General features: G+C 37.4%; 2 protein-coding genes and 1 long non-coding RNA gene across 4 annotated transcripts in view; 2 read left to right on the forward strand and 1 right to left on the reverse strand.

Moving 5' to 3' along the window:
• The first annotated feature begins 7,550 nt into the window (after positions 1-7,550).
• On the forward strand, positions 7,551-11,198 carry LOC111443429. The gene is made up of 3 exons (XM_023081238.1): positions 7,551-7,710; positions 7,792-7,899; positions 10,962-11,198. Exons 1-3 carry the CDS (start codon positions 7,555-7,557, stop codon positions 11,061-11,063), a joined length of 366 nt encoding a protein of 121 aa, XP_022937006.1. The 5' UTR covers positions 7,551-7,554; the 3' UTR covers positions 11,064-11,198.
• LOC111443430 lies at positions 8,444-10,419 on the reverse strand. The gene is made up of 6 exons (XR_002710494.1): positions 10,403-10,419; positions 9,952-10,202; positions 9,653-9,903; positions 9,253-9,604; positions 8,954-9,204; positions 8,444-8,905 (listed from the first exon to the last, which is right to left on the reverse strand). It is a non-coding gene; the product is annotated as an uncharacterized LOC111443430 (long non-coding RNA).
• An 11,701-nt stretch (positions 11,199-22,899) lies between the features above and the next one.
• LOC111443245 (probable alkaline/neutral invertase D) overlaps positions 22,900-26,455 on the forward strand; it is an 8,939-nt gene continuing 5,383 nt past the window's right edge. Inside the window, exons 1-3 of one of the 2 annotated variants that reach the window (XM_023080976.1) lie at positions 22,900-23,282; positions 24,170-24,559; positions 24,984-25,415. In XM_023080976.1, the coding sequence (XP_022936744.1) occupies positions 24,182-24,559; positions 24,984-25,415 (810 nt within the window). In that variant the 5' untranslated portion in view covers positions 22,900-23,282; positions 24,170-24,181. Of the gene's footprint in view, positions 23,283-24,169; positions 24,560-24,983; positions 25,416-26,455 lie in introns of those variants that run through there. The other variant, XM_023080975.1, reaches the window with a different exon arrangement.

The following is a 26,455-nucleotide window of genomic DNA, read 5'->3' on the forward strand; positions in this document are numbered from 1 at the left end:
GAGAAAAAAAAAAAAAAAAAACGGTCTTCCCACTCGACCTATTGACCCAATTCTTTCAAAATTTTCATCCTCTCAACCACTCCTCTCCCTCGACCATATTGTCCTTTGGGGGCCTAGTGTTACGATCATGCATGTCCAAGGCATGTCGCCCATGGCCGCATGCCCATGACACGCCGAAACCTTTGTCTTTTACTACTTTATTGCTTTTTTTTACAGCTTTCATGTTGTATTATTTCTTTCTTATTTTCTTTAAGAGTATGACGTTTCGGCGATGTCATGGCTACGTCTGGTAGACATGAAATGCCTCAAAATGTACTATAGGAGGATACGACTAGTTGTCAACTTCTCCCTACTCAATAAGTTATATGTAGTCAGCCGTTGTTGTTGCCTTTTTGTTTACGTACCCATATAACATCAACCTCTCTCTCCCTCTCTCTCTCTTACTTTCAAAACTCTTTTTCTAAAACCTCTCTCCCTCGCTTTCTAAAATCTTCTCTTGAAATCGGGACTCGAGGTTTATATTCACGTTGCTGGACCGCAGGTAACGTAATTCGAAGTAGGCTTAACCCACTCAATGCTGAGAGTGGGTGTCGCACAATTGCCAAATCCACTGCCTAGAAATTGCGATTGTGACAGTTGGTATCAGAGCCTAGTTGGCTCCAAAGTGACCGGTAGACATGTCTTCGACTAAACAGCTGAACAAGTCCCATGTCGACAGATTAGTCGAAATAGAAGAACAAATGCAATACTTACGGGAAGTCCCTGACAGTATTCGATTCCTAGATGAGCGAGTGAAAGAACTTGCTGACAAGACCCTCGCCGTTGACGCAATAAAGGGTCGGCTGGATGAGTTACCCATTCAAGAAATAATGTACCGAATGGAAAACCTAGAAATAAAAACCACAAAGAATGGTGGTTTTGAGCGAGGAGACAGCTCGACAGGCTCTGCTGGCCTGATTGAGGAGCGAGTCGATGGACTAGACAGCTCCCAAAAAGCGATGTTTCAGATGGTCACTGAACTATCTGAAGATGTGAAAGCAGCCCTTGACGTAGTCAGGGTAGAAATGGCGGACATAAGCGCTAGAGTAAACGTTGCCGTAAGGGTGGTGGAGAACCAAGCCCCTACCTGGAGCACAACGCGACCCAACAAGGTCAAACTTCCTGAACCCAAGCCCTTCTCCAGGGCTCGGGACGCCAAGGCCTTAGAGAACTACATCTTCGACCTTGAGCAGTACTTTAAAGCTATTGACACTGAGATAAAGGAAGAAAAGATCACTGTGGCCACCATGCATTTGGCTGAGGATGCGAAACTGTGGTGGCGGTCAAAGTATGTGGACATCCAAGAGGGCCAATGCACAATAGACACTTGGGAGAGACTAAAACAGGAGCTTCAGTCTCAATTCTTCCTAAGGAATGTGGAGATCATGGCCAGAAGGAAATTATGCGACCTTAAACATACGAGCAGCATTCGAGAATATGTCAAACAGTTCTCGTTACTCATGTTAGACATTCGACAGATGTCTGAGTTAGATAAGATCTTCTAGTTCACAGAAGGATTGAAGCCATGGGCGGAGTCTAAACTATATGAATACAACATAGAAGATCTCTCCACGGCCTATGCTATAGCCAAACGACTATTCGACTTGAACAATGAACAGCCCCAAGAGACAAGGAGAAACCAAGCCTCCTCAAGCGGAGGTAATCGCAACCACACCTCTAATCCCTCCAGAATGGGAGGAGGAGACAAATCGAAGATCGGAGGAGTTGAGACAAGACAACCCCAACGGAGGACTAGCGTCTTAGGCAGAGGGCCTCACAATCAGAACCACTTTAGTCGACCACCTCTCTCTTCTTTCCAATGTAAAGGGAACCATAGGGTGTATGAATGTCCAAAGAGGGCGTCACTACAAGCGATTCAAGCCGCATTAGACGCAGACGCAGATGCAAAATCCGAGGGCGAAGAAATCGAGAAAGTGTTGAACATAGAAACACCCTGGATGGGAGCCCTGAAGATCTTATCTGCACTTCAAAAGAAGACAAGGGAACAAAGAGAGCCGATCGAAAAAGGTCTCATGCATGTGGAAGCGTGGGTGAATCACAAGTTGGCCAAGAATACGATGGTCGATTCAGGAACCACCCACAACTTCATGACCGAGACAGAAGCGAATCGGTTGAACATCAAATGACATCGAGACTTGGGGAAGATGATGGCCATCAACTCTGTGGCCTTACCGATTCTTGGAATAGCGAGGAAGACGGCACTTAAGTTGGGAACATGGAGTAGCTTGGTGGACTTTGTAATCGTCAAAATGGATGACTTTGATGTGGTACTCAGGATGGAATTCCTTTTGGAACATAAGGTGATCCCCATACCCTGGGCCAATTGCCTAGTCATAATAGGGTCAACTCCAACTATTGTTCAGACAAGTATCAAACAGCCCGACGGAATCAAGATGATTTCGGCGCTCCAACTTAAATGTGGCCTTGCACGTAATGAACCAACGTTCATGGCCATTCCAATGGTGGAAACCGAAAGAACGGTTGACATTGTTCCCGTAGAAATACAGCGTGTACTAGAAGAGTATTGAGAAGTAATGCCGGAGATTGAACTAATACCGAGGTCGAAACCCCCAGCAAAGAACACTTATAGAATGGCTCCACCCGAGTTAGCGGAGCTACGAAAGCAGTTGGATGAACTACTTACTGCTGGATTCATCAGACTTGTGAAAGCCTCCTACAAAGCCCCAGTATTCTTCAGAAGAAGAAGGATGGGAGTCTTCGCCTATGCATAGACTACCGTGCCCTAAACAAGATCACTGTCAGGAATAAATACCCTCTACCCATCATTACCAACTTGTTCGATCGACTACATGGCGCAAAGTATTTCTCGAAACTTGACCTAAGATCAGGATATTATCAAGTTAGGATTACTGAGGGAGATATGCCCAAAACGACTTGCGTCACTAGATACGGGACCTTTGAATTCCTAGTCGTGCCTTTTGGGTTGACTAATGCTCCGACCACATTCTACACCTTGATGAACCAAGTCTTCCACGAGTATCTCGATAAGCTCGTGGTAGTCTATTTGGACGATGTAGTGGTCTACAGCTCCACAATGGAAGAGCATGAACACCACCTGCGGTTAGTTTTCGAAAAGCTGAGAGAACACCAATTATATGTGAAGAGGGAAAAATGTGCGTTTGCACAACAACGAATCAACTTCCTTGGACACGTAATAGAAGCATGCAAGGTAGGTATGGAAGAGGAGAAATTCAAGGCCATCAAGGAGTGGAAGACCCCCTCCTCAGTGACAGAAGTGCGCTCATTTCTTGGGTTGGCAAATTACTATCGGCAATTCGTTGAAGGATTCTCGAAGCGCGCAGAGCCCTTGACCCAACTACTAAAGAAGGGAAACAAGTGGAGATGGACTTCACAGTGCCAAGAAGCCTTTGACAACCTTAAGAACGCCGTGATGGAAGGGCCAGTTTTAGGGATTGTCGATGTGACGAAATCTTTCAAAGTTGAGACGGATGCCTCAGACTTTGCCCTAGGGGGCGTCTTACTGCAGGAGGGACACACCATTGCATACGAGAGTCGGAAGCTAAACGATGTAGAAAGAAGGTACGCAGCGTCCGAGAAAGAAATGCTGGCAGTGGTCAATTGTTTACGATCTTGGAGACCGTATCTCCTCGGAGCCAAGTATGTAGTCAAGACAGACAACAGCTCCATATGTCACTTCTTTGATCAACCCAAGTTATCGTCGAAGCAAGCGTGTTGACAAGAATGCATGGCTGAATTTGACTTTTAGTTCGAACACAGGCCAGGTAAAGCAAATCAAGCTGCAGACGCCCTAAGTCGAAAGAGCGAACATGTGACCCTGTGCATGTTGGTCCACCTACAAGAAAGTAAGTTGAGCGGAACGATACAGGAAAGTATCGAGGAACACCTAGTCAAAGACCCGGTTGCTCAGGCCATCATGCAGCTAGCTAGAGAGGGGAAGACGCTAATTTTGGGTCGAAGACAATTTACTCTTCACCAAAGCAAATCGTCTTTACGTCCCCCGTTCGGGAAACTTGAGGAGACTCCTACTAAAAGAATGCCACGACACACCATGGGCAGGCCACAACGGGTGGCAAATAACCTATGCCCTCCTAAAAAGGGGTACTATTGGCCGAACCTCCACGACGATGCGATACAATTCACAAAGACCTGCCTTATCTGCCAACAAGACAAGGTTGTGTGAAAACAAAATTGCGGGACTACTAGAACCTCTACTGGTCCTGTCTCGACTATGAGAAAGTGTTTCTCTGGATTTCATTACACACCTCCCCAAGGTAGGAGAAATGGAGTCGATCTTGGTCATCATTGACAGATTTTTTAAATATGCCACGTTTATCCCAACTCGCAAGTCATGTGCGGCCGAAGCGACCGCACAATTATTTTTCCGACATGTAGTCAAGTTGTGGGGCATTCCCACCAGCATTGTCAGCGATCGTGATTCGAGATTCACAGGGACCTTCTGGACTGAATTGTTCAAGCTATTGAGGTTGAGCCTAAACGTTTCTTCGAGTTACCACCCCTAAACTGACGGACAAACAAAAAGGTTCAACAATATGCTTGAGGAGTTCTTACGTCATTTTATTGATGCGCAGCAGAAGAATTGGGTTCAGATGCTCGATGTTGCTCAGTTTAGCTTCAATTACCAAAGCTCGTCGACACGGAAAACCCCTTTTGAAATAGTATGTGGCAGGCAACCACTCATGCCCCATGTCATTGACCACCCTTATGCAGGGAGAAGCCCTCAAGTGTACAACTTCACCAAAGAGTGGAAGCATACCTCCGAAATAGCATGAGCGTACTTAGAGAGAGCCTCTAGAAGAATGAAGAAGTGGGCAGACCGCAAACGAAAAGCATTAGAGTTCCAAGCTGATGACCAAGTAATATTCAAGCTGAGATTAGGACAATTTAGATTCCGGGGGAATCGGGACCAGCGACTAGTGCGAAAATATGAGGGACCAATTGATGTCATTGAGAAAGTCGGAAGCACTTCATACCGTCTCCAACTACCTACATGGATGAAAATTCACCCTGTCATCCATGTATTTTCATCCATGTAAGCAACCTCAAACCATACCATCCAGACGACGACGACCAGCAGCGCAACCAAGTGACACGACCATCAATAACGATGAAGGACTCGAGTAAGAAGGAAGTAGAAGAGATCTTGGCCGAGCGAACTCGTCGCATTGGCAAACCTTAGCGTAACTTACAGGAATTTTTAGTCAAGTGGAAAGGACTTCCAGAAGAAGAAATCAGCCGGGAACATTGCCGATGACCTGAAGACAGCCACACCGTAGATTGCAGAATTCGAAGAGATGAGACGGTTGACAGGGACGTCAGCCAATTAAGTGGGGAAAGATGTCACGGTCATGCCTGTCCAAGGCATGTCGCCCATGGCCGCATGCCCGTGACATGCTGAAACCTTTGCCTTGTACTACTTTATTGCTTTCTTTTACCGCTTTCATGTTGTATTATTTCTTTCTTATTTTCTTTAAGAGTATGACGTTTCGGCGATGTCATGGCTACGCCTGGTAGACATGAAATGCCTCAAAATATACTATAGGGGATACAACTAGTTGTTAACTACTCCCTACCCGATAATTTATATGCAGTAAGCCATTCTTGTTGGCTTTTTGTTTAAGTTCCCATATAACCTCTCTCTCTCTCTCTCTCAAAACTCTTTTTCTAAAACTTCTCTCCCTAGCTTTCTAAAATCTTCTCTTGAAATCGGGACCCAAGATTTGTATTCACGTTGCCTGACCACAGGCAACGTAATTCGAAGTAGGCTTAACCCACTCAGTGCTGAGAGTGGGTGCCGCACAATCGCCAAATCCGCTGCCTAGAAACCGTGATTGTGACACCTAGCATACTCGCTGGCAAACCGCCCAGTGTCTAGCTTTGATACATAATTTGTAAAAACCCAAACCCAATATCTAACCTTCAATAACATATTGTCCGCTAAGGAATGTTTAGATCTTACAATCCACCTTTTTGGGGGCCAGTGTACAATCCTTCCTCTCTTGGGGGCCAGCGTCCTCGTTGGCACACTGCTCGATGTCTAGCTTTGATATCATTTGTAATAGCCAAACCTACCGCTAGGAGATATTGCCCGCCTGAGCCCGTTACGTATTACAACAGCCTCACAATTTTAAAACGCATCTGTTCGGGTTAGGTGTTCACACCCTTATAAGAAATGCTTTGTTCTCCTCTCCAATATATATATAGAATCTCACATCATTCAACCTCTAAAAGTAGCTTGCAAGAAATAATTGAAATCAACAAATTTGAATATAGTTCAGCAAACTACCACTCATACTCTTGACTAAAATTTGTAACGTTTGAATCTCTCACCTCACATGTTTTATAGTGTATTCATATATCACATTAATTAGGGAGGTAGACAAAGTCGCCCAATTAATAATTCTTTGGTATGAAGTAAAAGATAGTAAGGTAGATTACTCATTTCCAATTGTGGTAACTTAATCATCACAATTATACCAAACTTTTCAAAAAATGCCAAGTTCTTAATTGGCATAAAAATGTTCAAAATTATGTGAAATTCATATTCTTTTTTTTTTTCTTACCAAAACATCAATAAAACCAACGAACAATTCCAGACAGGATCGACCCCGCTTTTCCTTTACGACAAAGGGTTAGCAACCAGTCCCATTCGAATTAACCCAATTGTTTCCGATACTAAAAAGAGCTTTTTATTATGCAAAATTAAAGAAAACCCGATATTTATAAGAATTTTTATAGCTCAAAATTGAAAGAGATTTGGTAGGATTGCTCAGCAATGCACACACTAAGGAGAGAGAAAATTCAATGAGAAATATTGACTTAGGTTTTTATTGTTGACTTCAAGTATATAATAACACAACACAAACAATATATGGAATGAATAGAAATACTGATTGCAATGCAAGCCTAGTAAAGGGTATATATATGATTTCCGTTTACTAAATATAGGTTTAACAGATTTAATCTACTGTCTATTCCAAATATATCTCTATCAAATGTTTACTGAATATCTATCATATATATCTCTAATCTTTACCAAATATCTACCATATATATTTCTAGTAGATCTTTTACTATGACAGGGGCTATATCCCAAGAAGACTATCAAAACTGGATCTTTACGAAATATCTACCATATATATTCTTTTACTACATCAGTCTCCATATCTCAATAAGATTATCATCATCCCGGATCTTTACGAAATATTTACCATATATATTTCTACTGGATCTGTTACCGCATCAGGGTCCAAATCCCAACAAGATTATCATCATCGAACAAAACGACAAAGTGTGAAAACAGATTTGAATATCTTTTAACAAGAAGAATGGATCCAAATTAAAGAGAACAAACTTTAACGTATACATTGTGAATATCATGATTACAAGTGTGTGAAGCTCCATTTTATATGCATTATTTACTTACTTTAAAATTTAAGTTTCAATTCCAATTTTTTTTTAGTGTAAAAAGAGATGAAGAAAGAAGAGAAAAGTGGAGTTTTAGAGATGGAGAAGAGGATAAGGAAGAAGTTGAAGAACACCAATTTTATTCCATGGGAGGAGAAGAAAGAACTGATAGATAAAGAAGAACTTCAACTCCATAAAGACTTGGATCAACTTACAAATTGGGTATCATTTTTCATTCTCTTCTCTATTCCATTTGATTTTGATGTGTGTTTTTCATTGAATACAAAGCTTTGTGATTTGAAGATAAAAATGGTGGATTCCATGAATGATGAGAAGCTCAAAGATTATCTTCAAGATCGACCAAATGAATTCAAGATTCTCAAAATCCCGAGGTGTAACCCTAGGCGAAATGTAAGATTTTACTGTTCGTTTTTGTTTATGAAATTTTGATGGGTAAGTTTTCAATTTTATTGGAGAATTTATGTCTGTTTGTAACGATTTCTACCTAAGATTTGGATTAGATTTGAGAATTCGTATAGAACACTTGGTGTTTTCGAGATTTCCTTATATCTTAAGTGACCTAATATATGGTGTGGTATCATGGATTGAGTTTTCCTGCATCTTTTATGTCATAATATGTCGTGTAATATCATGAGTTTGAGAATTCTGGTTGTGTGATCTTATGAGCTGAATTTCTCTGTATCTTTTGTGAGCTAATATGTCGTGAGATATCTTGATTCAAGTTTCTCTATATCGTTTGTGACTTAATACGTCGGGGGATATCTTGATTCAAGTTTTTCTGTGTCTTTTGTGACCTAATATGTCGTGTGATATCATGATTCGAGTTTTTTTTGTATCGTTTGTGACTTAATACGTTGTGTGATATCATGATTTGAGTTTCTCTGTATCTTTTGTGACCTAATATATAGTGTGATATTATGAGTTGAGTTTCAATATCTTTTGTGAGCTAATATGTTGTTTGATATCATGATTCAAGTTTCTCTTTATCTTTTATGAACTAATATATTGTGTGATATCATGATTTGAGTTTCTCTAGTTCTTTTCTAACCTAATATGTTGTATGATATCATGATTTGAGTTTCTCTGTATCTTTTGTGACCTATACTGTGTGATATCATGATTCGAGTTCTCTACATCTTTTGTGACTAATATGTTGTGTGATATCATGATTCGAGCTTCTATGTTTCTTTTCTGACCTAATATCTCGTTTGATATCTTGAATCGAGTTTCTCTATATCTTTTGTGACCTAATATGTTGTGTGTATCATGATTCGAGTTTCTCTGTATCTTTTGTGACCTATGTTATGTAATATCATGATTCAAGTTTCCCTAGATCTTTTGTGACCTAATATGTCGTGTGATATCACAATTCAAGTTTCTCTAGATCTTTTGTGACCTATGTTATGTAATATCATGGTTCAAGTTTCATTAGATCTTTTGTGACCTAATATGTCGTGTGATATCATGATTCGAGTTTCTCTGTATCTTTTGTGACCTAATATCTCGTGTGGTATCATGATTTGAGTTTCTCTATATCTTTTGTGACCTAATATGTTGTGTGTATCATGATTCGAGTTTCTCTGTATCTTTTGTGATCTATGTTATGTAATATCATGATTCAAGTTTCCCTAGATCTTTTGTGACCTAATATGTCGTGTGATATCACAATTCAAGTTTCTCTAGATCTTTTGTGACCTATGTTATGTAATATCATGGTTCAAGTTTCATTAGATCTTTTGTGACCTAATATGTCGTGTGATATCATGATTCGAGTTTCTCTGTATCTTTTGTGACCTAATATCTCGTGTGGTATCATGATTTGAGTTTCTCTATATCTTTTGTGACCTAATATGTTGTGTGTATCATGATTCGAGTTTCTCTGTATCTTTTGTGACCTAATATCTCGTGTGGTATCATGATTTGAGTTTCTCTATATCTTTTGTGACCTAATATGTTGTGTGTATCATGATTCGAGTTTCTCTGTATCTTTTGTGATCTATGTTATGTAATATCATGATTCAAGTTTCCCTAGATCTTTTGTGACCTAATATGTCGTGTGATATCACAATTCAAGTTTCTCTAGATCTTTTGTGACCTATGTTATGTAATATCATGGTTCAAGTTTCATTAGATCTTTTGTGACCTAATATGTCGTGTGATATCATGATTCGAGTTTCTCTGTATCTTTTGTGACCTAATATCTCGTGTGGTATCATGATTTGAGTTTCTCTATATCTTTTGTGACCTAATATGTTGTGTGTATCATGATTCGAGTTTCTCTGTATCTTTTGTGATCTATGTTATGTAATATCATGATTCAAGTTTCCCTAGATCTTTTGTGACCTAATATGTCGTGTGATATCACAATTCAAGTTTCTCTAGATCTTTTGTGACCTATGTTATGTAATATCATGGTTCAAGTTTCATTAGATCTTTTGTGACCTAATATGTCGTGTGATATCATGATTCGAGTTTCTCTGTATCTTTTGTGACCTAATATCTCGTGTGGTATCATGATTTGAGTTTCTCTATATCTTTTGTGACCTAATATGTTGTGTCTATCATGATTCGAGTTTCTCTGTATCTTTTGTGACCTATGTTGTGTAATATCATGATTCAAGTTTCCCTAGATCTTTTGAGACCTAATATGTCGTGTGATATCATGATTCGAGTTTCTCTAGATCTTTTGTGACCTATGTTGTGTAATATCTGATTCAAGTTTATCTAGATCTTTGGTGACTTAATATGTCGTGTAATATCATGATTCAAGTTTCTCTAGATCTTTTGTGACCTAATATGTCGTATGATATCCTGATTCGAGTTTCTCTGTATCTTTTGTGACCTAATATGTCGTATGATATTATGACCCGAGTTTCTTTGTATCTTTTATGACCTAATATGTCGTGTGATATCCTGATTCGAGTTTTTCTGTATATTTTATGACCTAATAGTTCATAAGATATCCTGATTCAAGTTTCTCTGTATTTTTTGTGACCTAATATGTCATATGATATCATGAGTTCTCTCCTTTTTTTTTCTTTGAAGATTATTCCTATAAATTAGTTAGTTCTTTCCACGTAAACTGCCCTTAATCGTATGTTCATCACCTATGATAAGTCTTCGAGAGGTCACTAGAATAGAATGAGTGTGTATTGAAAAGACTTCAACCAAGAATGCAATGTTGCTAAACTTCTACTTCCGAGTTCAGTATAACTTATGGAGTGATTTGAACGAAAAATCTTTCACATATATGACCCGTTTATAATTCATGGAATCGCTTTTGAATATAGTGCCACCAAATAATTTATCATCTAAGCGATATTCCAAAAATTCCTTAGATCTAAACGTAGGATAGAGATGAAAAAGAAAGGCGTGTCGTGTTCATTTTCATCGGCTTTTGTTTACACTTAGTCAAAAAATTAAAATTTTAGGGTTTGTTTGATTGATGGCAGGAACAAAGAAGTGAGGATCCTAAGTATTGGACTTCATATGGGATAATGGCTTCAGTTTGGAAGTTCCACAAGCAAGACAATGAGCAGCACCAACTTTCTTAGTTGCCTTAAATTTTGTTCAAAGTCTCTGTAAAATGTTATGCAAATTCCAAATATCATAAAATAAGGTACTTTATTTACTTCCAAAGTTACTAAAAATGTGGTTTGTTGAAGAAATTAATGAAATAAGTTGTAATTTATGAGCTCTAACATTTGTTCTATATGGAATTTGAGAAATTTATAGCCCTTGACGTGTAAGATACATTCTATGACCAGAATTAAATACGCAACGGTCTAGGCCCACTGCTATTAGTCCACCTCTCGCAGATATTGTGAGATTCCACATCGAGCTTACCTCAAGGTTTTTAAAACGTAACTGATAGGGAGAGGCTTCTACTGCTATTAGCCCACCGCTAGAAGATATTGTGAGATCCAACATCGGACTTACCTTAAGGTTTTTAAAACGCATCTGCTAGGGATAGGTTTCCATTGCTATTAGCCTATCGCTAGCATATATTGTGAGATCCAACATCGGGCTTACATCAAGGTTTTTAAAATGCATATGCTAGGGAGAGATTTTCACTGTTATCAGCCCACCGCTAGCAGATATTGTGAGATCCCACATCGGGCTTACCTCAAGGTTTTTAAAATGCATCTGCTAGGGAGAGGTTTCCACCGCTATTAGTCCACCGCTAGCAGATATTATGAGATCTCACATCGGGCTTACCTCAAGGTTTTTAAAACGCGTCAGATAGGGAGAGGTTTCCATCTGCCCACTGCTAGCAGATATTGTGAGATCTCACATCGGGGTTACCTCAAGGTTTTTGAAATGCATCTGCTAGGGAGAGATTTCTAGTGCTATCAGTCCACCGCTAACAGATATTATGAGATCCCACATCGGGCTTCCCTCAAAGTTTTTAAAACATGTCTGCTAGGTAGAGGTTTCCACTGCTATCAACCTACCGCTAGCAGATATTGAGAGATCCCACATTGGGCTTACATCAAAGTTTTTAAAACGTGTCTGCTAGGGAAAGATTTCCATTACTATCAGCCCACCGCTACCAGATATTAAAAAATCCCACATTGGGCTTACCTCAAGGTTTTTAAAATGTGTTTGCTAGGGAGAAGTTTCCAGTACTATCAGCCCACCGCTAGCAGATATTGTGAGATCCCACATCGGGCTTACCTCAAGGCTTTTAAAACGTGTCTACTAGGGAGAGGTTTCCACTGCTATCAACCCACTGCTAGCAGATATTGTGAGATCTCACATCGAGTTTACCTCATGGTTTTTAAAACGTGTTTACTAGGGAGAGGTGTTCACTGCTATCAGCCCACCGCTAGCAGATATTGTAAGATCCCACATCGGACTTACCTCAAGGTTTTTAAAACACGTCTGTTAGGGAGAGGTTTCCACACTCTTATAAAGGGTGTTTCGTTCTCCTCTTCAACTGATGTGAGATCTCACAATCCACCCCCCTTTAGGGCCGAGCCTCCTCGCTGGCACATCGCCTCGTGTCTACCCCGTTCAGGAAACAACCTCCTCGCTGGCACATTACTCGGTGTCTAGCTCTATTACAATTTGTAACGGCCCAGACCCACCATTAGTAGATATTGTCCTATTTGAACTTTTACTTTCGAGTTTACCCTCAAGGTTTTTAAAACGCGTCCTAGGGAGAGATTTCTACACTCTTATAAAGGGGTGTTTCATTCTCCTCCCCAACCGTTGTGGGATCTCACAAAATACTCCATTTTTCTTTTTAAGTTTAAACTTCCAAAATTTTATTGAGGATCCTACCGGTATAATTTGATGATGGCGTAAAAGGGAAAAATGCTTAAAAAGGTCCCGGTAACTCAAAAAGAAAAAAAAACGGTAAAAAATTGGAAAAAGTGGTCAAAATCAATAATAAAGTATTATGGTCATTTATGCCTACCTTCCTAGTTAGAAAAATGAAAGTGATCTAATTAGAGGGTTAATGAAAAAAAAAAAATACTCGGGTTTTAAAAGAGCCGGAGAAAAAAAAAAAGTAACCGTTGGACTTGCTTCGATCGGGTTCGAGGAGACATTTTTCAACCGAACTTCCTTCAAGAAAGTTGCTCAAAAGATTGAGGACATTCAATCTCGGTATTTGGATCATCTAAATCTATCAAGAAACCAGGATGATCGAGAGGTAAGTGTTTCGAGTTTTTAGTTTCTATTTTCCCAAAGATCCAAGAGATTTTTCTCATAGTTATGTTCTAAAATTTTAGTAGGTTGTTTTAGAAAGGGTTTTGCACATTTTCATGAAGAAGTGTCTAGTCGAATTGGAATAGAAAGATGAGTTTCAACGATTGTCAAGAATTTTAAGCGTATTTTGAATTGATATTGCATGTGTATATTTCTATCCATAGTTAACGAAATGGAATGGAATTAACTTTGTTGGAAAGGTGGATTAAGAAACTACGACTTTGATGAAGGAACCAAGTTAATTAAGTTACTTGAATGAAAATCAAATTGGTAGGTACAAGGTAGAAGATGACGTGGGTTGGGTAATGATTGGGCCCGTGTCAAGCAAAGGGTGGAGTTGCACGACTGACCGAGAGGAGAATATGAGTAGCAAAGCTAGAAGGGCTACACATTCAACGCCTATCGGAGACACTTGTTGCCATGCATCTAATTAGAGGATTCGACCAATTTCTACTGATTCGGACAGTGATCTTTAACTACTCACGTGACACAATGAAAAAATTTAGAGGGATCCTTATGCCCATTAGAAATCAAACCTGAAATGTAGGAGTTGAATGTGCAAATCGCTGATTGCCATGTGTCAAGTCGAGGATGTTGTGTCCTCTCGTAGGTGTTTGCCTTACTCGTGCATGAGAGAATCTCCATCCGCGCATGAGTCCCTTTATTTGTCCTATTTGACCTCAATTTATCGATTTTTCTTCTTGGTTTCTATGTTGTCCTTATTATGACTTGTATTGAACGTACTAAAGAAATCTCATAAATTTTGAAGCTCGTAACACGTAGAAAAGCTGGCTCGAGAAAGCACACATCCATGTAAACAACCATTCAAAACTTTCTCAAGTTATACTTCTAAGGATTGCTAGGACGTGCTAGCATGCTAGCATATCTTGCCTTAGGTGGTTAGAATTTGTATGATTAGGATTATAAATGGACAATTCTGATGAGAATGTTATGTATCTTATGAACAATTATCGAAATTTCCGTAGGATAAGAATTTAAGTTGGGTGCCTATTTTAATGTTTTCCGCTATGTTAGAAAGAAGGATGAGATGTTGTAATCTGTGCTCCGGGTGATGATGCAAGTTATTTCCCTATTGCATTTGCATGAATGAACCAAGTTAAGATACCACACTAAAGTTAGGGAGGTTTTCCCGTTAACCTAGATCAGCATATTTCTAGTAGACTGGTAATCAAAGGACCTGAGTGTACCCAGAGATTGGATTAGCCTCAAGGAGCTAACCCCGAGCATCAAACATGAGATGAAGACTAAATCGCCTAGATGCCCCTAAGAACCTAGTAAACCTCCACGACATCTTTAAATGATTAAGAAAGCTTAACAAACTTAATAGCAATGCATATGGTATCATAAGAACCCCAAAGCCACTTGAATTACTATTGAGTAGGGTTGAGTCAAGGTTGAGGTCGCAATTCTATAAACCCGTTTTGAAAAGGTAGTTGGGACTACACGAATAGTTAGCTTGAGACGAGGACTTCTATTGAGTGTAGAAGAGGGTCAAGCCCGAGGTTGCGATTCCAAAAATAGGTCTTGGAAAAGACTTGAGATTACACAGGTAGATGGCTTAGGGTGATTGCTTCTATTGAGTGTCGGAACGGGACAGAGGCTGAGGCCACAATTCCATAAATTGATCCTGAGAGGGAACTTGGGACTAATTAAGTTGGTTGATGATGAGTGCCCCTAGCGAGTGTGGAAAAATTTTGGACCTTCTGGATAGGGTCATGCCGTCGTAAGTAAGTCTTGAGAATGGGAATAAAACCATACGACTAGACCTAGTAGTTGGCCAGCATACGGGAGTTTCTCCCCAGATTCAAAGTCTCCACGCCTTGTAGAAGGGTTGCCAACTAGTCTTCCATAGATGATATTCATACCGTCTATATGTCCTATCCTAACATGTTTGACGAGGTAGCAACTTAACTCAGGATACCGATCATTCACTATTAAGGGTATGTAAATGTACTAAGCAAGAGAACATGAAGTTTGTTCACTTTGATATTAGATTCGTTGCCCAAAAGATCTATAACACTAGAACTCGGTGAATAGCTTTCAGACCTTGATAAGCTTTGACATGTAAAAGAACTGGTCGAAACTTCGAGACCTTCCTGGAAGCTCAGACAGTTGTAGATAAGGATGCGATAAGAACCCACAAATAAGTTGTTTATTGAGTATTTTTGTACTCAACATTTTTTTTTTCAAGCGTTTGTAGGCTACCAATCGACGTGGTAGAGTGTTCGAGAGCTGTGTGGCCACATAAAGAGTCGTCTCGGAGCGTAAGATCGTCATTGTATTTTGGGTCTTTTATATTTCACCGTTCTTCATTTTAACTTCAATTTTTACTTAAACCGTGATTGCACTAAATATGCATTTATTAATACTAGTACATCTAATAAATAATTGTCCACTAAATAATAATTGAGTAGATGTAAATAGACAAAAAAAAAATAAAAAAAAATAAAATAAAATAATGCTCATTTTTTAAAAATTGGAGCGAGATGAGAGATTCAAACTTAATAGTCCAATCGTACGGTGGAAGAAACTTAATAGTCCAATTGTGCAGGGGTGTCTTGCCTCTTGGGCCCTTTTCTGATCGGGCTAGCATTCTCTAATGTTGTTTCTAGACACTCGGAAGGAGTAGCAACCGTCGTAGCGTCATGTTAAACATGACGATATTCGTACTCATCATTTTCCTTCATATCATTTTATAACATAACCTTTAAAACATATCTCGGGGTTGTGTATCATGTCAAAACATTTTACTGTGTATCATTCATGTCATACATCGTGTTATATCATGTCATGCACATATCATATCCTTCAACATACCATATCATCCCACGTATCATATATAGAACATTTCATGTCATAATATGTATCATATCATCATCAAACATGTCAGCTCATAGTCACATCATATTATAAACACGTCACACATATCAAACACATACAAAGCCACTGGGTATGTGTCATCATACATAATACAAACTTCTAACCATGTCGATAGTAAAGTCACTTACTTGGATGACCTTAGCCGACGTTCTCTTTCTAACTTAGCTTGTCTTCGTCCGTTCTTATGTCGAGGCTTCACCTATTTGAATATTTGCTTAATAACCTTAGTAAAAGTCAAGTTTTCAACTAATTTAATTTGAAACTAAGGAAAATGGCTCTTACCGATCTTAATTGTCTTAAATAAGGTCAAAACCAGCTCAAAGAGGGTTCGAAACATAGGGAACAATATTCAATTTTGAGTCTTGAGCTGAATAGCCAAAATTTTTAGCCGTGGAGTTGAGTGAGACGACAGTTGAGATTAATACATGTATCGGTGGTAGAAGCTGACACGCGCGTGGGTCGCGATTCCGATCGAGGTCCAGGTTTCAGGTCAATCTCACTGATGCAGGTTGCGATGCTAGGCTATGTATGGTTGTCGGGTCGTGAGGCGATTAGATTTTGGATGAAGTTTGACGGTTCAATTGTTTCAATTTTTTTTTTTTTAATCTATTACACTTGTAATCACCAATAGTCCGACCCCTAGTTAGGCAAGAAGAACCAAAATGATCGATTTCCTCGGGGTTGACTTTGGCCGATTTTGTTATTTTTCATCGGTTTACATAATTATTTCTTTACTTAAAATTTAAATTTATATCTAATAAATCAACTAATTTTATTTTAAATTAATTATAATTTACTTATTAATAATATAAATTGATTCTACTATGAAAATTTAAAATTAAAATAGATACAATTATTAGTTTTCGATTTTAATAGATATAATTCAATAAAATCTAAGTTTATAAATTTATTTTTAAGGCAATAAATGAATGAACGATAAATTTCTATATTATCGTCGTACTATAAATTTGTTCTTTGATGAACTACACACGAGCTAAGGAGTCGTGTTAAATCATAACTCGTTAGTCTACTCTCTCTTTTTTTCAATATTAATAACAAAGACTTATTATATAAAAATTAAACGTTAAAAAACATAAAAATATAACTTTTCAAAATTATTATTCTCCTTCGACCGCGTAATTTAACCTTGAATTACTTCTCGGATGAAATTATGTACTGGGGTTGGTTGGTCCTTCGTCCTAAGAGTCCTCGGCCGTTAAGGATATCTGTAAGTAAGGTTAGGTTATGTTGTATTACTTAATTTGTAAACGTTTTTTTTAAGGTAAAATTACGAGAATATTAAGCCGAATCCAAGATTTTATTATTATTATTATTTATTATTTTTTTTTTTTTTGTGATGAACATCGATATTACTTTATTTGTTTTTGTAAGAATAAAGGATACTCAAACATCTCGAGATGTTCAGGCATTTTTAAATGCATAGAAAGGTGTCTCAAGAAGCGTTGATGCTCTCGTATAATAGGTTTCTAAGATTTCTCTATTGAGAGCAACTTATATATTTGTATATTCATCAACCTGTTGGATGAAAGTCCCACGTCGACTAATTTAGGAAATGATCATGAGTTTATAATCAAAGAATACTATCTTCATTGACACTAAGACCTTTTGGGGAAGTCCAAAGCAAAGCCACGAGAGCTTATGTTTAGAGGGGACAATATCATACCATTATGGAGAATCGGTATTCATCTAACATGGTATCAGAGCCAAAGTTTATTCATTAGAAGTGTCATTCAACCTAACACTGGTATCAGAGCCATGCCATTGGTATCAGAGTCATGTGCCTAAACTTAGTCATGCCAATAGAATCCTCAAATATCGAACAAAGGTATTGTGAGCCTCGAAGGCATAGTAAAAAATGACTAAGACTCCAAAAGAAAAAGGAGTCGAGCCTCGATTAAGGGGAGGCGTACTTCGTTCAAGGGGAGGTGTTGGATGAAAGTCCCACAGCGGCTAATTTAAGGAATGATCATGAGTTTATAATCAAATAATACTACTTCACTATTGGTAAGGTGGTCCTTGCTGATTCACACGGGATTCCATGTGCCCTATGCTACTCCGGTTAGCACGTAAGCTAGTGATGCTTTCGACTACTGGACTCTCGCCATCTAGGGTGCAACACTCTACCACAATGTAGTCCTTCCTGATTCACACGGGATTCCATGTGCCCCATGCTACTCGGGTCAAAGCGTAAGCTAGTGATGCTTTCGACTACTGGACTCTCGCCATCTAGGGTGCAACACTCTACCACAATGTAGTCCTTCCTGATTCACACGGGATTCCATGTGCCCCATGCTACTCGGGTCAAAGCGTAAGCTAGTGATGCTTTCGACTACTGGACTCTCGCCATCTAGGGTGCAACACTCTACCACAATGTAGTCCTTCCTGATTCACACGGGATTCCATGTGCCCCATGCTACTCGGGTCAAAGCGTAAGCTAGTGATGCTTTCGACTACTGGACTCTCGCCATCTAGGGTGCAACACTCTACCACAATGTAGTCCTTCCTGATTCACACGGGATTCCATGTGCCCCATGCTACTCGGGTCAAAGCGTAAGCTAGTGATGCTTTCGACTACTGGACTCTCGCCATCTAGGGTGCAACACTCTACCACAATGTAGTCCTTCCTGATTCACACGGGATTCCATGTGCCCCATGCTACTCGGGTCAAAGCCTAAGCTAGTGATGCTTTCGACTACTGGACCTCGCCATCTAGGATGCTACTCTCCCACAACCTCGTGTAGTCCTTCCTGATTCACACGGGATTCCATGTGCCCCATGCTACTCGGGTCAAAGCCTAAGCTAGTGATGCTTTCGACTACTGGACCTCGCCATCTAGGATGCTACTCTCCCACAACCTCGTGTAGTCCTTCCTGATTCACACGGGATTCCATGTGCCCCATGCTACTCGGGTCAAAGCCTAAGCTAGTGATGCTTTCGACTACTGGACCTCGCCATCTAGGATGCTACTCTCTCACAACCTCGTTTTCACAATTTAGGCTGCTCCCAGGCTGCTCCCATTTCGAAGAAGCCCAAAACAAAATCATGAGAGCTTATATTTAAAGTGGCGAGAATCAGTGTTCATCTAACACAAATCCGAAATATTTCAAGTTAGAAATAGACATAAATTTTAAATTAATATATAAATGATACGAAGATAAATAAGAATATGGTTGGAATAATATATTATTTATAAATACGTTCATAAATGTTTTCAAACAACTATGTGAGGCATTAAAAGATTTAGACTATAGATTTCAGAAATCAAACGGCCCCATAAACACGATTACCACGTGACATTTTAAAAATCGAAAATAAATTTTGGATTTTTTTTATTAAAAAAAAAAATAAAATTATTTTGTTGGTGAAATAGAGGAGGAAATTATCGACAGGATTGCCATTTTAATAATTTATCCCAGTCAGCTTTTCTCAATGCTGACGTGGACGAAACTTCCTCTTGAAGCTTACGTGGACCCCATATGCCCCCTCGGCATTATCCACGTGATTTGGTGGTCGGTAGGTGTGGAAAATATCTTCCAATTTCCATTATTACAGTGAGATTAATATAAATATTTTTATTTATATAATTAAATGTTCAAAATAATAATAATAATAATAATCAATATAAATAATTAATTAAATTAAAAAATTTTAAAAATGGCCTTTTAATTAGACGAACACGACTCTCCATAAGCTTATGACTTTGGTTTGGGCTTCCCAAAAGGTCTCAGATAAATGAAGATAGTATTTCTTGATTATAAATTCATGATCATTCCTTAAATTAGCCGACGTGGGACTTTCATCCACCAACACAATTTTTTTCTCAATATTTTACTAATATTTATTAAAAAGTTCGGTTGCATGTCGGGTCGAGAATTTTTTTTTTTTTTTTGGAGGAAATTTGTGAATATATTAAATCAATTTTGATCATCTCACCCGAAGAGGGTTATGTCGAGACTCAAAATATAAAATAAAGCAAAAAGGAAAAAAAAAACATAAGCGACAAGGAACCGACAAGTGAATTCGTAACTAGACAAAAGAAAGAGTTGTCTAAAAACACAATAAACTAAGTGAACAAATTCTCCGACATAGAGAACGAGAAATTTAAGAGAAACATCCCAACAAAAAACTCCCACTAGTTGGGAAAAAAAAAAAACAGCTAAAAATGACATAAGGAAATTAGGGACGGGAACCATGAACACGATGACATAATTCATGTGCTCGAGTCTAAGTAATTGAATAATTAATCGATTTTCTAACCCTAAGCTCAATTCGAGCATAGCAAAGGACTAACATGATTTTAAAATTAAGTTAGTGTGATGTTCGAGTAAAGAACGAATACAGAATCGATACCGCATCCTAATAGGAGTGATCATATGACACCCGAATAAAAGAGAGATACATGAATAAACCGAGACCACATCTGAATGAGAGTTATCCTGAAAGTAGGACGACTAAGAAATATTTAAAAGAATTGAAAGTCACTCCCTATGACAATAAAATAAATTCAAACCCGTGTTGGTTCATGGAGAGAGTCTTCCCTCTTAAAAAACGAGGAACGTAGATAACGTAACCATGTCACAAATGAATGTCGGGGTCATTAGATACTGAATCCTAAACACGAGTCGTTACGAATAAGAAGAATAGATGGTTAACAAGAGCGTTACCATCACAAAAATTATTAAAATAATATATTGGATAAGATTTGTCAGATTTATTTACTTAATTAAACATTTTATTATTGCAAGTTGCTAGGATCCGTGTATAATTATTAAAAAAAAAAAAAAAAAAAAAAAAAATTTNTTATTATTGCAAGTTGCTAGGATCCGTGTATAATTATTAAAAAAAAAAAAAAAAAAAAAAAACTTTATAATATAATTGTCACTCAATAAATTTTGAAAATTATTTTTGGAATTATTGTCGGTTTTATTTATTTATTTATTAACCACGTTATTACAAATTACTTAAATCTTAAGTATTCTATAAATGCCAGTTGTTTAAAATTAATATAATAAGTATAAAACATTTTTAAATTAGATAAAATTCTAAATTTAATATTAATTTTTTATAAAATAAAAATGTTTTATACTTACTATATTTTAATTATAGTTTTAAATCACATTTTTATTTTTTAATCAATTTTTAATTTGTGAATTTCATTGACATTTTAAAATTTTATTAAAATTAGAAAAATAATAATAATTATATATTATATGTGCATTTCACATTAAATATAATTTCTAGTCGTGTTTAAAATTTTATTCTATATTTTCCATTTTTTAAAATAAAATTTTAAAATAAAATTTTTTATTTTTTTAAAAAATATATTTAAAATTTACTTTTATCGGTTTTTTTGGATCAGTCCACGTACTTTTTAAATTTCCAATTTGGTCCCTGTACTCTCGTGTCTTTATATTTTTAAAATAAAAATTTAAGAAAAAAATTGAAAACTATTATATTTTATTTTTTACAATTTGAATATAATTTGAAAAAAATAATAATAATAAATAAATACAAATTTTCCAAAAATATATAAAAACAAACAAAAATAATTACCCTAATGTGAACACATCAAGATTTCCACCAACTTTTTTCCCCATATTCCAACGGTAATAAAAGTAGTAAAACCAAGTAATAATTTCTGGCAAGATAATTTTATTTTTAGGTAGGTAATAAACTTTCAACATTTTAATTAATTTATTTTTTTTAAGTAAAAATTAATTTTTATATTTTTAAATTTATGATAAATTAGTCTCTTCAAACGTTTACAGACAGAGATGTCCATTAATCTACGGGACTACGGCCTTGCAGAAAGAAAATGTGAATTATACTCCTCAACCTTGTCGCCGCCTCCTATTACTATGCCTAAATTTCCTCCCACCCCATTTTTTATTATGTAAAATTCTCGGGAGATGAAAATTGAAATAGGAGGTAGAGACATGCAAGTTTCGTGGACATCTCTGCATACAGATGTTAATATACGGAGACTAAATGTTAACATAAAATCAAAAGGATTTAAATAATAAATCGTCACAAACTAAAATTTAAATACTAAATTGTGAATGATCAAGAATTTATAAGTAAGGAATACATCTTTATTGGTATGAGACATTTTGGGGAAGACTACAGCAAAGCCATGAGAGTTTATACTCAAAGTGGACAATATCGTATCATTATGGAGAATCATGATTTCTAACATAGTATCAGAGCCATGCTCTATACTTAGCCATGACAGTAGAATCCTCAAATATCGAACAAATATTGTGAGTCTCGAAGGTGTAGTAAAAAAGTGACTAAAGTGTCGAACAAAGGGTGTACTTTGTTCGAGGGCTCTAGAGAAAGGAGTTGAGCCTCGATTAAGAGGAGGTTGTTCGAGAGCTCCATAAGTGTACTTTGTTCGAGGGGAGGATTGTTGAGGATTGTTGGGAGTGAGTCCTAGGTCGACTGGGTTTATAATACTTAAAGTGGACAATATCATACCATTGTAGAGAGTCGTGATTCCTAACGTATATGATATATTTATGAAAGTTTGAACTCGGTTGAACATTTTTATCGACGTTGACATAATGACGAAAATAACCTTTGAAAAAAAGGGAAAAATTGCCCTCACTTAACCGCAACCTTTTTGATTTGGTCAAAAATCACGCTCTTGATTTCCCCTATAAATGAGCTTTCCCTTCCCCCATTTCATTTCATTTCTGTATCCAATAAAAAATCTAAAAAAAAAAAAAAGAAAAAAGAAAAGGGAATTAATTTTGGCCGCGTTTTATTAATTATTTATTCTGCAACGGCAGAGTTGTCAGAGGGGCACCAGAAAACTGCGTCGTTTTGTCCACGTCGGACACAGGTCACCGGCAGTTCCCGGTGGCGGCAAACTCTCTCTCCTTACATTTGGAACTCCGATGTGTTAGTTTGGAATTGGATTAGAGAGAGAAATACGGACTAGGACCGGTCCCCTTCCCGCTTCCTCAGCTATAAATACCAGCTGTTGACAAACTGTCTTTTTTTTTTTCCCTTTTTCCTCTTGTTTTCCCCCCCGTTCGCTCTCCCCAACTTTCTTCCTTCTCCGGCGACCATTTCCCGGCCAAATCGCCGCCGCTCATTCTGATTTCTCCTCTTCCTCATTTCTGCTCTCTCAGGTACTCTCTCTCTCTCTGCCTCTCGTTATCTCTTTTGTTGATGTTTGTTGTGTCTGATCGTTTGTGGAGCTTCAGATCTGGTGAGTTTGACGCTGGAGAATGGATGCCTACCTCTCTTGTTTGTTCTACCTCTGGAATTTTACTCTCTTGTTGTTACGTTTTTCTTTTAATTATTTCTTGAAATTGTTTTTTTCTTGCTCTCTTCTTTCTGGTTTCGTGTCTGTGTTTTTCCTGATCGTGTTCTTGATCTGCTATCTGCTTTTGTGTTTTTGTTCTGCTCTCTATAGGATCTTTTCTTCGACGTGTTTCGTTTTTTCTTCGCTTTTATTTTGAAGGTTGTTTTGCTCTGTGATTTATTTGTGATTTCTTATTTTGCTAGTTGGTTAGTTATTAATATCTGTGGTGATGGAGTGTATGCGTGTATGTACGTTTAAAATGCCTTTTTTTTGGGTTACTTTTACTCTTTCTCTTGCTGAAGAAAGGATTTGATATGCTGAGTTTCCTGTAATATGATGGAGAATTTAAGTTTTAGCAAATCAACTTGCTGGTAATTAATGAGCATTTCTAAATCTGTCCCACATTCCTTCAATGCTTGCGGACGTAATATGTTTGACTTTTCGTTTCCTTTTCTGAGTCATGGGTGGGTTCATTTCATTTGTTTTTTTAAATGTTAAAATCTTTGTGTATTTTTGCCTGTACAGCATAGAACGCCGGTTTTCCAATCAACTTTACGTTTCCGTTTTAAATTGAAAAACTGAGGGATTGTCGTTTGATTCTTTTAAATATATTGTGCTCTGCAAACGCTTGTGTTTTAATGAATGACTAACTGTTTCTCTCTATGTAACTCTCTGTTCATAACACTCATATTTCTTGATTGAATCATTTAGAGGAAAAAGGAAATGGATGGGATTGGACTTCGATATGTGGGCTCTCATTGCTCAATGTCTGAGATGGATGAGCATGATTTTTCTCGATTTCACGATAAGCCTAAGCTCAATATTGAGAGGCAAAGATCATTTGATGAGAGGTCCCTCAGCGAGCTGTCCATCATCCTTGCTAAGGGAGGCTTGGACAACTTTGAGAGCTCCTATTCACCTGGTGGAAGGTCAGGATTTGATACCCCAGCTTCATCTACCAGAAACTCATTTGAGCCCCACCCAATGATTGCTGAAGCATGGGACTCTTTGCGGAGATCCTTGGTGCATTTTCGGGGCCAACCAGTTGGAACTCTTGCAGCTATTGATCATGCCTCAGAGGAAGTTTTGAATTATGATCAGGTTAATATCTTTGCATAATGATTTTGACATACTATTTGATACATGCTAGAGTCCCCAATCATGTGAATCTGGAGACTGCAGTGTTGTAGATTAACTATTAACAACTAATATATTCGATGTAAAATATTTTTATCTTCTGTTGAGAAAGTTTAAATGAAAAGTAAGTGAACTTGTCAAGTAAGTAGTGGGCACCAAAAGATGCATTGAAAACTTAAAGACTCAAAAGTTTGATTTTCTTTGATGTTTACAATTTGTGGACAGAACGGTTATAGACAACCTGATGTAAGTTAGTCAAATCATAAAACTGCCTCTTGCACCATCTCTTACCGCAATTTGTTATGCATTTGATAAGAAATAGTTGTATACTAGTAACGGCTTTAACAAAAGTCTGAATTATGTATTGAGTGTATCGCTTTTCTCTCAGGTTTTTGTTCGGGATTTTGTACCAAGTGCTTTGGCTTTCCTGATGAATGGGGAACCTGAAATTGTTAAGAACTTCCTGTTAAAGACTCTGCAGCTTCAGGGATGGGAAAAAAGAATAGACAGATTCAAGCTTGGGGAAGGTGCAATGCCAGCTAGCTTTAAGGTTCTTCATGATCCTGTTAGAAAAACCGATACCATTGTTGCTGATTTTGGAGAGAGTGCGATAGGAAGAGTTGCTCCTGTTGACTCTGGATTCTGGTGGATCATTCTGCTCCGTGCTTATACAAAGTCAACTGGGGATCTAACTCTGGCTGAAACACCAGAGTGTCAGAAGGGAATGAGACTTATTTTAACTTTATGTCTGTCGGAGGGGTTTGATACATTCCCAACTCTACTTTGTGCTGATGGTTGCTCCATGATTGATCGAAGGATGGTAAAATCTCTTTATATTTTTTGCTTGTTATGAAGTTACTTATGGCTGTTTTCCATTTCATATTACGTGATTGTCTTTTGGTAATTCTTTCAATTAAAATTTATTATGTGATCTTTCTATATAACTACTGAAAGTCTAAAAAGACTGAAGTTCTTATAAGTCAATGGTATCAGTTGATATTTAATAGGCCTTTTATCCAAAAGTAAAAGTAAAAAGTATATATATATATATATAGATATATATATAAAAGAAGTTAAAAAAAGAATACTTACAGAATGAGGAGCCAGTTAGAACCATGTCCTTAAAATTTTATTCTAGGGCTTTTTATCTTTCTCTCTATGACGTCTTTTAATGATCTAACTGTTGCCTTCTTGGACTTGGTTTTGATTTACATTAACTTATTTATGTGTGTCGCAGACAAATAATTTTATTGTGTTGTGTTAGTGTTGTAGGATCCGGTTTGGTGGCTCTTATTGCATGGCTTCTGACATTGTAAAGTATTAACATTTTTAATTCCTAATGAACATAAGTGGTCCTGCAAAAGTATTTTTCAGAACACTAGGTCTTTCTACTACTGAAGTTATACATTTGAAGAGATAACTTCTTCCAGTGTCATCTTCCCTTCAGTGGACTCAAATTTGATGATGCCTATCATTATCATGAAGTATTTAAACTGTGATTCCATCCTTTTTCCTTCAACTTCACTCCTTTTCTAACATAGAAGGTAGAAAAGAGACACTGAACAGTTTATTTAAAATTGTGTTGTCTGTATTTAAAATCGGGGGATTAGTTTATTCAGCTTTACGGAATTTAGTATTTCAAAACATTATTTCTAATCCAGCAAAAGCTGTACTATAATTAACATCTTTAATACTTCACTCATGTAGACGTAAAATTTTCTACCATGAAGTGCTACTTTGCAGCCTTCGTTAGTTTCTAAGGAGCAGATTTTGTACTTGATTATTTCAGTTTGATATAATTCTTAATCTTAAGTAACTCTATGCGTTGGTATGTTTTTTTTTTTTTTTTTTTTTTAAAAA

Source organism: Cucurbita moschata, unplaced genomic scaffold (assembly GCF_002738365.1).
Source record: "Cucurbita moschata cultivar Rifu unplaced genomic scaffold, Cmos_1.0 Cmo_Scf00005, whole genome shotgun sequence".
Classification (NCBI taxonomy): Eukaryota; Viridiplantae; Streptophyta; class Magnoliopsida; order Cucurbitales; family Cucurbitaceae; genus Cucurbita; species Cucurbita moschata.